The sequence below is a fragment of the Anser anser genome (assembly GCF_964211835.1).
Source record: "Anser anser genome assembly, chromosome: 1".
Lineage (NCBI taxonomy): Eukaryota > Metazoa > Chordata > Aves > Anseriformes > Anatidae > Anser > Anser anser.
In genome coordinates this window covers 73,255,236-73,269,299 of record NC_139720.1, presented here as the reverse complement: position 1 = coordinate 73,269,299, position 14,064 = coordinate 73,255,236, and the positions used below count along the sequence as shown (strand labels likewise).

Sequence of the window (14,064 nt, the reverse complement as noted above, 5' to 3'; positions counted from 1 at the left end):
ATAAGCAGAAACTTTGTTCTGAAATACTGCAAGCTTCTCAGGCAGTAGAGGTCTAGTCCATAGCATGTGAAAGATGCAGATGAATAAATGCAAGAGTCTAGACCAAATAATGACTAAAATACAGATCTACCACTTCACAGTAGTAATCACTAATGTGCACTTAGTAGCATTATAGATCTTTGTGGTAATTATTGATTATTTTTAACTACAGAACAAATAGTCAAGATTCTCCTAAAGTAATATCAATCACAAAATAAGGTATAAACTTACAGTTGCAACTGTAAAATTGAAAAATTGGGGCTCATATTGTTCCTTAAATGCAATTTTACTGTGCTTCATTGTCAGCTGAAAGTTGCACATTATGAGGGTAAATACTACTGTGTTCTGCACAGCTAAAGTTATTGTGGTTTTCTGTTTCCTTTTATGGCTCCAGATAGAAGCCTGTGCTTCCTCTCTAATCCTTAAGAAATGCCATCAGTTATCGTCCTGAAGGTTTAACTGTAGATGGCTGTTATGCCATGAATAACAGTTCAGGAACGGTGGAAGTATTTCCCTTGACTGCCATGCTGATGGTTTGATGAAATTGTGGTGTTATGTCTGTGTCTGTGCTTCTCAGTGTTGGAATGTATTTGTGCCAGTGACTGTGGGGAAGTCTATACGTTCAGATTTGTGTTAGAAAACTCTTGGATCAGTGCTACGCTGCTCAGAATGCCAAATTTAAGTTGATGATTTCATATGACTATATTATTTTTTCTTTAAATGTGTATACAAATATCAGTAAATAAGGACAACATAAAATATCCACCCCCCCCCCAAAAAAAAAGTCTACTTTACAATAACTGAACTAGATGCTAGCTAAGTTCACAGTTATCATTAGAAATATTATAGCTATCTTTGGACTTCTTGTTCTCCTATTTGCCCAGTTATCATTGAATATTTGTCCTAAAAATACTTTGTTAAAGCTATAAGGTTTCTATGTCATCTTCCTCTTAGCTATGTAGTATGTTACTGATACTCAATAGGCTATTTGGAAAGTGGAATGTTGGGAGGACATGGAGGGAATATTGAAAATGCTTGGTTTTCATCGTGCTTTAGCTATTCTTTAACAGTAGCTTCACAAGCTCAGAGGACGTTCTAAGATTTGTTCAGTAATGATTTTGTATGTAATACACTGATTCAAAAATTCATAGGTAGGTATATGTTTGCTTTTGCAGTATACATTACACTCAGTACTGCTAGGAATATAATTTGAGGATTTTTTTTTTTTAATGGTGCATGGCTGAGTTTAAATTAGATGACTGTCATCTACTATTGGCTGTTGTGAATGATACTTGGGAAAGTGATCAGTGTAAATACTGGCATTAACACAAGGGCAGAACATACCTCCTCCCCTTACAGAGCAAGGGGTTGGATTTGGATATTAGCTTATATTCCTATTAAAAAAAGGGGACTATTTTGGTAAGTTAAGAACAGTATTTTTCTGCCTTACATCTGACAAAGCAGTTTCCATTTGCTTTGATGCTTTGCTAGATTTATTTTTACTTTATTTTATTTTAAAAGAAAATTTATTTGGACACTTTTCATGACTGGTGGACTTAAAACAGTGTTGTAACAGCTTAATAGTTATAACAGTTTTCAAGCTTGAACTTTGGATTTTTGCTGAGGTATGTAAAAATTGAATTAGTGATTTATTATTGGAATTGTGGTGTTCCTTTTCTGTAACTGGCAAAATAATTTAACTAGCTTTCCTTCAAGCATTTGAGTAAAAGTGTGCTGAATTGTTTGGAAATGGCCATTGCTATCATAGGGAAAATGTTGGGAGAACAATATTCAATTAGTTTATGACAATTTGTATCTATCAGCAAATAGGGCAAGAAGCATGTCACATAGTCATCTACGGCAGCACCATTTGGAGTATATGTAGACGCTTGTTTGTTTTTTTTTGTAGAACCAGTAATATATATATATATATATATATTTATTTTTTTTTCTCCTTAGGTTCCTGATTGTTACAGACCATTTGCTAAAATGTCCAGAGCTGGTAAAAGTCCTCTATGCCAAACTGAGCAATCAAGAAAGGTAACCCCAAAAACCAATGTGGCTTTTAGTATTTAGCATTCCATATAGAGTATCCTGTTCACATGACTGAAAAACTGTGTGGTTTCATAGTTGGCACAAAATCTCTAAATACATGTTTCAATGTTAGTAATGGTTTTAAATTGGTTGGTTAACATTACAGCTTAGCCACAACTGGCAGTGATTTATGTAGGGTTGCAGAATCCAGGTTGGCGCCGTTACTTGGTAAAGAAATACTTCAAAAAAAAAAAAAAAAAGACAAGATTTCATGCCTGTGCCTTGACTTCATAAGAGCACCACACCCTGCAGTGTTTTATAGCTGTATATGAAGTGTCCTCAGCTGCTCATGCCCCTGTTGCAATTACAAGAAATTGAAAGAAAGCTTTTACTAAACTTGGAATTACAACTAATACTGGTTAGCAGAACCTTTAAAAAAAATAAACTAAAAAAAAAAAAAAGTACAGATGCCCATGATTACTCAATCTTTTAATATTTTCATTACTGAAAATATTATTAAAATATTATCACATCTTGTGATCATACGTTTATGTATTCAAAATGGCTGCTTCATTCCCCAATAGCCCAGGGAAACTGCAAGTTTTTCCCATGGTTTTTGCAGGTGAAACACAAAGCAGTAAACAAAGCTGTCCGTATCTTGTTTTTTCTGTGGTTTTGGTGTGATTAAAGCCGCAGTGTGATCACAAATGATGGTTCAGACAGACTATAAAGAAACAAAAGAAAAAGTGTATGATTGAGACCTCTAGATAAAATATTATTAATGTATAGGTAAGGGATGGGAATGACAAGGAGGGACATACTGTCTTTCTCCCTTTATTCAGGTTGGCCAAATGGGAACTAATATGAGGTGTGTGCTTACCATGCCTGGAGGTAGGGGTTCCTTTACCAAGTATTTAGTGGAAAATTCTGTTTTAAGTGAATGAGCTAGATTTAATTCTTTTGTGGGTGTTATGAATGGTATTTTGTTTGTTTTTGTAATCCCCTTGAGGACAGCCAGGACTGGGTTAGGTTGTTTATTTGCTTTTACAGCAGTAGACCTAATCAGTTCTAGAAAGGTCTCAGCTGGGTTCATTGCATGCACTGTGCTGCAGATGGTGATCAGCTACATTGACAGAAGGTATATTTGTGTAGACGTATGTATGTTCACATGTGGGATGGCTTTTTGCAGCATTTTCACTGAATTTATCACCAGTCCCAAGAGTTCTGCAAATCAAACTCCATTACGTTTTTCAAAAAGAAAACTGCAGTTTCAAAAAGAACTCATTTTCAAAAAGAACTGCAGTTCAGTTTGTTGTGAATTTGATGCTTCTTAATTTACTGTCAAATGTATGCAAGTAAGTGTTACAGAAATAATGCTTTAACATCTCAGCTAAAAGAAAAACCTACAATGGCATCTTTCTATGTAACTTTGTAGCATATTTAAGAATGCATTCTTTTGAGATATATGAGGAGACAAATCCAATTCAGATAAAAACATTTTGACTGTCATTAACTAAAGAAAAAAGTGACCGTATAAACCAAAGCATAGGGAATTCATTGTTTCAAAATGAGGCAAGGAGCCTTCACCGCAAGAGTGCCGCATTGGTGTCCAGTAAGGCTGACTGAGTCATATTAAATGAAGAAAGGACAGATGCGGTATTGAGGTGTCTGGGAAAGGCAGCTTGAACTCATGAATAAATGGTAATTCTCAGCTAGTGTTTTCTATCATGCACATTAAATATGTTTAATTTAAATATATTTACTGAAAAGAACTACGCTGAGAGAGTTTGCTAATACATACATTAGTAGTGACTCTTTAAGTTGGCAGTTGCCTTAGATAACCAAAATATATGCAGTTGCATAACCGCAGTATTTGCACTATTTGCACTATTCAAAGAATTTCCTGTAATTGAAATCTAGTACATTTGTGATATTGTGGCCATGGTGTGTGCCATGAAGTAGCTCTTCATTTTGTAGAAGTGGATCTGGAATCTGAATTTCCAATTAAAAGACAAATTCCTGACTTCTGGGCAATTTTGCTTTATTTCCAAACAAATACAAGCAATTTGGTGTTGTATGTCTGAGTGTGCACGTCCTGGAATAAATACTGTGAAAATGTGATTAGCTCTTTTAATGGTATTCTCACTCTGAAAAATGTATGATGATGTGACAATGCCTGCTGTTTCTGCAAGTGATTATTGTGGAAACTCTATGGTATTGAGCCAATAGATTGTAACAATACTTGAATTCTTTGCCAGGTTTGAGATTCCCCTGCATGTGTGCAAGTGTTTGGCAGAAGTATTTAGAAAAAGCCTATACTGCTTTAATCCAAGTTAGCCTTGAGTGTGTTCAACATAAGTTAATACCTTGATAGTCTGAATTACATAGGAAAATCTTCAAAATGCACAAGTCTGCGTAGAACCCTTTTAAGAAGGGTACTTGCTTTAATTAATAGCAAAAATACAGAACAAATTTTTCAGGTGTTTTTAGGATGCATGACTATTGGCATCTTTAGTTTTGATTTTGTGTTTTTTCATGTGAAGTATCCTCAGTGGATGATGTAGCCACTGATCAAATTGCTAGCAATGAAATGGGTACTCAAGTAGTATAACTGGAACCACTTCTTGCTACAGGGCTGCTTATGTCTATCTTAGGGTGGGTTTTTGATCTTGTAATACTTACAGGTCCAAAATAGCTGAAGGTAAATTCTGGGTTTCTGGGTTTCAGCACATATAAACAGGCGTTCCCCCTCCTGTTTATACGCTCCCTTCAAGTACTGGAAGATCGCAATGAGGTCTCCCCGGAGCCTTCTCTTCTCCAAGCTAAACAAGCCCAGTTCCTTCAACCTTTCTGCATAGGAGAGGTCCTCCAGCTGTCTAATCATCTTAGTGGCCTTCCTCTGGACCCATTCCAAGAGCTTCACATCTTTCTTGTGCTTGGGGCCCCAGGCCTGCACGCAGTATTTGAGGTGGGGTCTCACAAGAGCAGAGTAGAGGGGGACAATCACCTCCCTCTCCCTGCTGGCCACCCCTTTTTTGATGCAGCCCAGGACATAGCTGGCCTTCCGGGCTGCAGGCGCACACTACTGGCTCATGTCCAGCTTCTTGTCCATCAGGACCCCCAAGTCCTTTTCTGCAGGACTGCTCTCAAGTTCTTCTTCTCCCAGTCTATATAAATACCTGGGATTGCTCCAGCCCAAGTGCAACAGCTTGCACTTGGCCTTGTTGAAACTCATCAGGTTCTCATGGGCCCACTTCTCCAGGCTGTCCGCGTCCCTCTGGATGGCATCCCTTCCCTCTATTATATCGACTGCACCGCTCAGCTTGGTGTCATCTGCAAACTTGCTGAGGGTGCACTCGATTCTGTCGTCTATGTCATTGATAAAGATGTTGAAGAGCACCGTTCCCAAGACCGACCCCTGAGGGACACCACTTGTGACCGGCCTCCACCCAGACACAGAACCGTTGACCACAACCCTTTGGCTGCGACCAGCCAACCAATTCTTCATCCACCTAACAGTCCATCCTTCAAATCCATACCTCTCCAATTTAGAGAAGAATGTGGTGAGGGACCATATCAAAGGCTTCGCTCAAGCCCAGGTAGATGATATATCAATTGCCCTTGCTTTGTCCACCGATGCTGTCACTCCATCATAGAAGTGATCTCCACCAGATTGGTTAGGCAAGGTCTGCCTTTGGTGAGGCCATGCTGGCTGTCTCTGATCACCTCTTTATCTCGTGCATGCCTTAACATGTCTTCCAGGAGGATCTGCTCCATGATCTTCCCAGGCACAGAGGTGAGGCTCACTGGCCTGTGGTTCCCCGGGTCTTCCTTTCTCCCTTTCTTAAAAATGGGAGTAATGTTTCTCTTTTTCCAGTCACCAGGGACTTCACCCGACAGCCATGATTTTTCAAATATGATGGAGAGCAGCTCGGCAACCACATCAGCCATCTCTCTCTGCACCCTGGGTTGTATACCATCTGGCCCCATGGACTTATGCACATCCAATTTCCTTAGGCGATCCTGGACTTGTTCCACTGTCACAGTGGGACAGAATCTGCTCCTCTCACCCTCTCCTCGAGGTTCAGGGTCCTGACAGACATAGGAAACTTGACCACCAGTGAAGACTGAGGCAAAGCACTTATTGAGTACCTCAGCTTTTTCCATGTCTGAGGAAGCCAGTTCTCCCATCTCGTTTATCAGAGGGGAAACACTCTCCTTGGCCTGTCTCCTCCTGCCTATGTATCTGTAGAACCCCTTCTTGTTATTCTTCACATCCTTTGCCAAGTTCAGCTCCATCTGTGCCTTGGCTTTCCTGATCCCGTCTCTACACATCTGGACGTTGGAGTACATATCCAGAAAAGTCGGAGTATTTTGAGACAGGGCCTAACTTGTCTTACAGAACCGTTGTTGTTAGTGAAGTGCTTCAGGGTAGAGGAGTCCCAGTCTCAGAGAAGGAATGTCCAAAGTGTCTGGCATTTAAGATGGTATAAACTGTTTGCACTTGCTGCAAAAATTATTTATTGATAATAAAATTGATGGAATTTTGCAATACTGTTTTTAGATGAGCTTAGCTTCACTTTAATTTGTGATAATGGACTTTTACATTTAAGTTGTACATTAAGGCTATGGTTTATTTGCAGACTTTGAGAGGCAGTGATGTGTTTATTGATGATTGCAAATACTTTATAATAATTGTTCTAAGTTCTTGCCAGTTTGGTCAGATTAAGGACAAAGTGGATTAAATTTGAATATGGGGAAAAAAAAGCAGGAGATTGACAAGGATCTTCCTAAGTGGTGCCTAAAGAAAAGGAAGATGACACTTACCGGCATGATCATTTCCAAACAGAAATATAATAATCATATCATACAATTTTATATTCAGATATTGAACTGTGTGTTACCAAAATTCATGGTGAGACATGCTATTACTGATATTAACAGTTGTCATATCTGTTGTGGCAGTTAGTTTGTTCATGTTTGCATTTAGTTATCACCTGAATGGCTGAACAGTTGTGAGATTGTGTAAAAGAAAAGAGTGAATTGCATTATTAGGGATAACTAACTTAGAAAAAAATCTAGGGAGTCTTGGAAGAAAACTGGAAGGGACAATAGAAGAAAGGAATGTAAGGGAACTTGCATCAGAACAAAAAACGTTGTTCTCAGGCAATTGTTGGCTGATTGGAAAGACTTGCTTGAAATTCAGAGGAAAAATGGGCATGTCCTGAATGACTGTGCCTGGAAGACAATTTAGGAAAACAGTCTTGACATATAAATACCTGAAGAGAACAGAAGAACTTAAACCACCACCTGCATGTAATTTCTTCTAAATGGCACTCCTGTTTCTCCAGAAGGATTATTGTTGCCTAACAGGGCACCTAATTATATTGCAAGAGGAAAGGTAATCCTAAAAATTTTCTTATTGGCAATAATTCTGTGTCACTAATACATTTTATGCAAGTATGGGGTGACCCTCCAACTTCATTACAGAAGGATTGCTTGTCTATTTTAAACATGTATTACTTGGATTATTGGTGCAATGATAGCTGTCTGGGATGCTGTCATGCAGAAGATAATATTTTATCTGAATAATTCCTGTAATTATAAAGTCTGTGAGTAGCCTGTTTTCTTAGCTGAGCATACACTTGAAAGGAGGCTCTAAACGCAGTAAAAACTGGCGTATAAAATTGCTTTGGGGATGAATGACATAACTGTGCAGTTAACTTTATTTTAGTATAGCATGCCAAATCTGAAAACCTTTGTTCAGTTAGGGATGTTGGATGACTGCTAGTTTGTACACGGGCAAGTATGTGGTACCCAGTTTTAACCCAGAGGAAAAACATAATGACTGTACTGTGTTGGTGCTCTTTAAGTGAGGCCTGAGAGAGGTTACTGGTGTTTGACAGCCTTCTGTCTTGAGTCCACCATTTCCCAAACGTGTTGAGTACATTTCTGTGCTACCGTGTTGAGTACATTTCTGTGCTACCGTGTTGAGAAAGCTTTTTGTGCTCATTCAGGTGATTGTTTAATGCATTTATATTAATGACATTTGGGATTGAGTTTAGTAAGAACTGAGTAGCTGTTACTTGATTAATAGGGGTGAGCTCTTTGAGGTTAATAAAGCAATGACCATGAATTTTCCACAGAAAAAGACATTTTTCTCCCCCTTGTGACAAGCAGCTTGGTAAATTAAAAAAAAAAAAAAAGGAAAAAAAGCATTTGAATTACTCCACATGTTTAAATGTCTAAATGTCAGTCATTCCATCTGAATTACAAATATTTTAGTCAAAGAAACGCCTGAGCCTGCTCTTGAATTCATTCAATAAATAGACCTCTTTCAGACTGAGAGAATTACAGTGTAAATCCACTAACCCATGCTCCCTTCTGTGCTCAAGTTTAGCAGCAAAGCTGCAGTACACCTCTGCCATGTTGAAGTTCTCTTTCCACAAAATACTCTGAATTTGCCCTAACAGCATGAAGGGATATCGGAAATAAAACAACATTAAAGCCATTCAAATAAATGACCTGAGTATGTTTTATAAAGCAGCTATGTTATGTATCCACTTACTTTTAATACACTGAATTACTCTCACTGGGTATATGAATAATTAACTTGGATTTACTATAGTCCATCTAGAGGCAGTTGTAAAACAGCTGCATGGAGCTGAGTGTACATATTTTTTTTTCCCCCTGTTTCTGCTCTGAATTGGTTTTGGGTTGGGGAGGAGAACTAGTAAAGGACTGTGTACAAGGCAAGGGCTCTGAAAAGCTGATATTTTCAAATAGAAGCTGTCAAAGAGGATGCGTTTGTTTCACTGAACTTAACAACAGTTTATGAAAGCTGTTTTGGTGGAAATTTTAGACACTCAGAATATGCACTCACATTAATGTTATGTTAGAACATAAGAAGTTAGAAATTGAAGTAGACTTGAGAAAAATATTGACTTGACCATCTGGCTAGATTGTATTTATTAGATGACAAATTAAATTAATGGTATGCAGAAATAAACCTTTGAATAGGAAGTGATTGGCAGTGTTCATTTATTTTTTAAAGTCTGCTGTGTTAGTAGCATGCTGGTTATTTAGATCATTTTAAAGAACTGTTTGCTTATTCCACTGATAATTCTATAAGGCTTAGTGAATTTGATTAACAAGTTGTCTTCTGATTCTAGAGTTACTTTTTTAGAGCTGATAATGTCAAAAGTGAGTGAGAAGAACTCAGTTACCAGTGAAGAAATGAATGTGTTCATGAGAATTGCTGACTTCCTTGCAAGCTGTTTCCGAGATAAATGTGAAGCTGTACTCAAGTTAACATCTGCAGCAGATGCAGAAGATGAGGTATGACTAATTAAAGCAAACAAGCAAACAAACACAGAATTGGAATCTGAAGTGGGTTCATTGCCACTAGTACCTAAAATCACGGTTACTTCTTAACCACATTCACAAGTTTTCTTTCTTGGAAAAGCAATGGTAGGATTCACAAGAGAATATGTAAGACAGCAGCCTAATTTTGCTTTTGAGGATGACCAAGGATCTGATACTTTGAGACAGAAACAAATCTACCACAATGTTAAAGGTCTCAAAATTTTAAAAATGTTCAAGTTGTCACATGCTTGGATTTTAGTATCATTATTTATTTACTAGGGATCACTTCTATAGTTCTAGTCTGTCAATTATATTTTATTCAAAGATGTATCAGAACTTAAAATATTTATTTCATAGGTGGAAAGCAGCATCTATTTTTTTTTCTTCCTTAAAATTGGGGTAAAAATTAGGTAAATTCCGTTTAGCAGTACTAAAGTAAGTAAATCTTAGGGCTTTTTTGTTTGTTTGTTTTTGTTAAATAACTGGTGGTCATTTAATATTTCATTCATCAGTAAGCTCCCAAATATTATTTTTGACAATGCATTTGGCTGCTTTTTTGACAGGTGATTTCCAAGTCATTTCAGGACCCAGAACATCAAGTTCTGATCATGGAAAGCTGTTTGTGTGAGTGGCTCAATATAGGGAAGCTGTCTGAAATGTGTGGTGATCCTTCATGGAAGTGAGGGCTTTAGTTACGGACTCTTCCCTGTTTCCCGATGATCTGGGGCTCTTTAGTGGGCCTTGCATGCTTCTAACAAGGTGATACTCCTGGGGCCAGCTTGGGTCCACAGCATCAAGTTGCAGAGCTTGCAGGGTTCTTAGTGGCAGATAGCTCCTGTCTCCTGAGCACACAGACACTTGCCCGAACTCCAGTCCAGTTGGAAGAAATCTATTATTGCTTCAGACTTAATGAACTGGTTCTGCTGAGGATAGCCACAGTGAATTCCCTTTTTCCTCTGACTTTTATAGGTCACAAATGGCTTGTGGGCTGCATTTTGGGAGTATCTGATGCAGAGCTGCGTTCTGGATGGCCTTGTTTTATTTCCTCTTTATGAAGTATCCAAGAGTTGCTGGCTACTTGGCACACCATATAGTACAGTAAGGAGGTTTAGGCTATCGAAGGGTAGAAAGATCTTTTCCAATAATCTGGTGTCCTGTTATTCCTTTTACTTTCAACAAGCTGCTTAAAGACCTAACAATGCCTTTGGGAGCACAGAAAACAACTGACACTGTAACTTGCAGTGACCTTATTTGTGTTGTGCTAGGTCATTGTATTCTGAGCAGGCGGTGCCAGTAATATTGGTCTCAGTTCTTGATGTCTTTCATATAGTTTTACATCTTTTCAGCTCAACTGAGGACAAGTTGTTTTTTTAAGACAACTAGCCAGAAAACTCAAAGCCTGAGAAACCAAATACACTTCAGTCAAGCATATGCTTAGTTAAACACCAATTCTTGCCAATTAATTATGCTTTGTTTCAGAAGTATAATTAATGTATTTTCATATAATTCAAAAAATACATTTAAAAAAGAAGTTACAGCTAGCTTTTGTCTTGACAGATGAACACTGGCGTGCTGAAATTGCTACTATGCATGTAGTTGGAAGCTTTTATCATTAAAGGAAATTAATCTGTAATAGTTTAATTTGTAGAAACTCTTCTCAACAGCTGTCATAGCTGTAATTTATGATAAAAGTGAAACATATTTATCTTTCTATGCTTTTACATAATCATGCTAGCGCTGTGCTTCCTGATTTTTTCCTAGTTTAAGTAGGTGCAAGATTTTTACATGTATGTTGAGAAGTGTTATGAAGAGATACCAAAAACCACCTTAGAAGGAGATGATAGCTGGGTGTGAAAGAAAAAGAACACACAGGAGTCTTTCCTTATTTGTCTAAGGAGGACAACTTCCACTTCTCCCACTCTCCCTGAAACTCAACTGACTGCATAGTCTAAGTTACAAAACTTAATCGACTACTTCTGGAAAACGTATCAGCTTCTCAGTAAGAGGAAATATACTGAGACAATTTTATCTTTTTTTATTCATTTTTCTTTTTTTTCCTTTCTACTCCTACGTGGTTGCTTTCCAAGAATTCCGTGGTTTCAGTTCTTGGAAAAAAACTTTTGTTTGTGCCTAGTAGAAGGAGGTCTCTGTCCAACTTGAAGGTGCTAGGACAGCAGTATTGACAATATTACTGTATAACTTTCCCTGCTTGACACTGACTTTTTATCCTTCTCTCATATAAAAATGACATATGATAAGTTGAGCACCACTATTTGGTGGGTAATGTGGGTCATTTAATGACCCCAAAGTAAGTCATAAAGAGTTGAATAAAGGGAGATAAATGTCAAGGATAACTTTTAAGAAGTGTGTGTTATTTGTATATTGTTTATATATATTTATTCATGACACATGCTTGCCGTGGGAAAAGAAAAAAGTTATTAAAACTTTCATACTAAAAGTGATGAAAAATTGCACCAATTTCTCTTTGATTAGGTAAATATTGTAGGTTTTGCCTAAGAGTTAACTTAAAAAGAAAAAAATTGTACATGTAGGGTTTGTCATTTAAAAATGTTTTAGGCAACATCTATGATGTTAAACTAAACTCTGCCTGGACTTCACTTTGTCCCTGAAACCAAGTGCTTTGGTCAGGCAATGTCTGTACTAGTAAGCTGTCTTAGCCTCCAAAACTAGGAGGTCACATTTGAAAACTGTCTTATGGGAATAGTCCTTGACCTGGCCTGACTCCCCAAATGTCATCTCGGTGTCCAGTCCAGTTTAATTTGTTATATGTAGACTCTGCTTTTTTTTTTTTTTTTCCTAAGGAGCCTCAGGTCTTGTAGCTTCCATCTTAAACCAATGAAAAGCTAATCATATGCTTCTGCAGTGCTTAAACCAATGTTTAAAATAGCTTTTCCATCATAAGCCTGACTTCAACATCAGTTTGGTTTCACTAACTTTCAACTATATTTGTAAAATAAAACCCTTCCCTTGATTTTGAGTTATTTCATCTCTTTTTAAGAAACCCTTTTCTGGATCTCTCTCAAAATGTGTTTATTTAAAAACTTGTCAATCATTTCCTTACTCTTCAGATTATATCCAAGTGAAGATGTCTGTCAGGCTTCAAAATACTTTGTTTTTTCAATAGTATCTTGTTGCTAAGCTTGATAAGAGAGCATCCTACCTTGTTGACTTTCTTTTCTGCAGGAATAGAGGAAAAAGAAACCCGGGGGAAAAATAACCACAGAGATTTGTGGGGTGGGGAGAAAAGGAAAATCCACACCTTAGTCATAATGTCAGCTGCTACAGAGCTTGTTTTATGTAAGTGCGCAGTGGGGCACACATAGGCAGTAAGGGCTGTTGATTTATAGTTGCCTATTGATACTAGTTTGCATTACAGCTGTGAAGCGCAACTCTTCCCAGAGGGGTTGTGGAGTTTCCCTTTTTGGAGATACTGAAAAGCCATCTGGACATGGTCTTGGGCAACCTGCGTTAGGTGGCCTTGCTTGAGTTACGGGGGGGTTTGGACCAGATAACCTCTAGAGGTTCCTTTCAACCTAAACCAATTTGTGGTTCTGTGATAACTATTTGTTGCTCAAAGACAAGCATTAAGCATATGAGCTGAAAGAGTCTTTTGGTTAAGCTGCTGTCTTGTTACAATGCAAAATGAGATGAAAAATGCAAATATTGGCTTACTTTCTCTGAAATACAGTTGGGGTATTCAATGTTTATGCTAGTACAGTGAACAATTTATTCAAAAACTGTTTTGCTGCTGTTAAAAGCAATTTATTGAATAATTAGGGCAAGATGGATTGTACACCTGTGTGAGGAAGAAAGTAGAAATACGGTTTTAGCATCTGGACTATATAGCCATTTGCTGTCATTCAAAGACTGTTGGAAGGGGCAAAGAATGAATATAATCTTAGTCCTTAATCACTAAATAATGGTGCCAATTATTTAAATTATACTATATTGTTTATTTGGATTCAAAGTATTATGCTATTGGTATGTAAACATCTTTTTATCCTGGATATGAAGAAAAAAAGACATGCAGGAATAATTAGTGAAACCTGTGTCTGAACCTTTTTAGGGCTACTTCTAGTTTACATACTGTACTTTCCATAGAATTATCTTGCAGTCGTGATGTGGTTCGTGAGTAATATGCGGTGTTCAAAATTATGCTGTTCAATCCTAAGGTAGTTTCTGTAAGTGCTGGATTGTCATTCTAAGCACGCATCAACTCAACCCGTGAGAAAAAAATAGTTCTCTGGTTGAATAAATAATACGCAAATAAAATAGTGTGTGTCATACCTAACCAAAGTGCTGCATCTATGATCCCAATCCTATTTACCCAAGAATAATGTAAATTCTCACAGCCAAAGTTCATTTGACCACAGAACTTTACAGAATTCCTGCGGATAACAAATTAGTGTCTTGCAGATGGTGTTTGTGTCTTTAAAGTGGGACGGTCCTACTGAATAAACTTAAAGAAAACATTTATACAGAAATAATTTTCTCAGCTAGTAATTTTCTGCATTTGGAAGATACTGTGTTTTTGTTTAAAAAAAAATCCCATATTGCTCTTTTTTGTTTTCCCCATGATTTTTTAGGGCACACTTAACACTGTTA

General features: G+C 37.5%; 1 protein-coding gene across 9 annotated transcripts in view; it reads left to right on the top strand.

The window, feature by feature from the left end:
* ATXN10 (ataxin 10) overlaps nt 1-14,064 on the top strand; it is a 117,689-nt gene that overhangs the window by 48,566 nt on the left and 55,059 nt on the right. For 5 of the 9 annotated variants that reach the window (XM_083819329.1, XM_083819325.1, XM_083819328.1 and 2 more), the window contains exons 6-8: nt 1,999-2,079; nt 9,246-9,411; nt 10,408-10,536. In XM_083819329.1, the coding sequence (XP_083675455.1) occupies nt 1,999-2,079; nt 9,246-9,411; nt 10,408-10,536 (376 nt within the window). The remainder of the gene's footprint in view (nt 1-1,998; nt 2,080-9,245; nt 9,412-10,407; nt 10,537-14,064) is intronic. The other 4 variants (XM_083819332.1, XM_083819330.1, XM_083819327.1 and 1 more) reach the window with 2 other exon arrangements.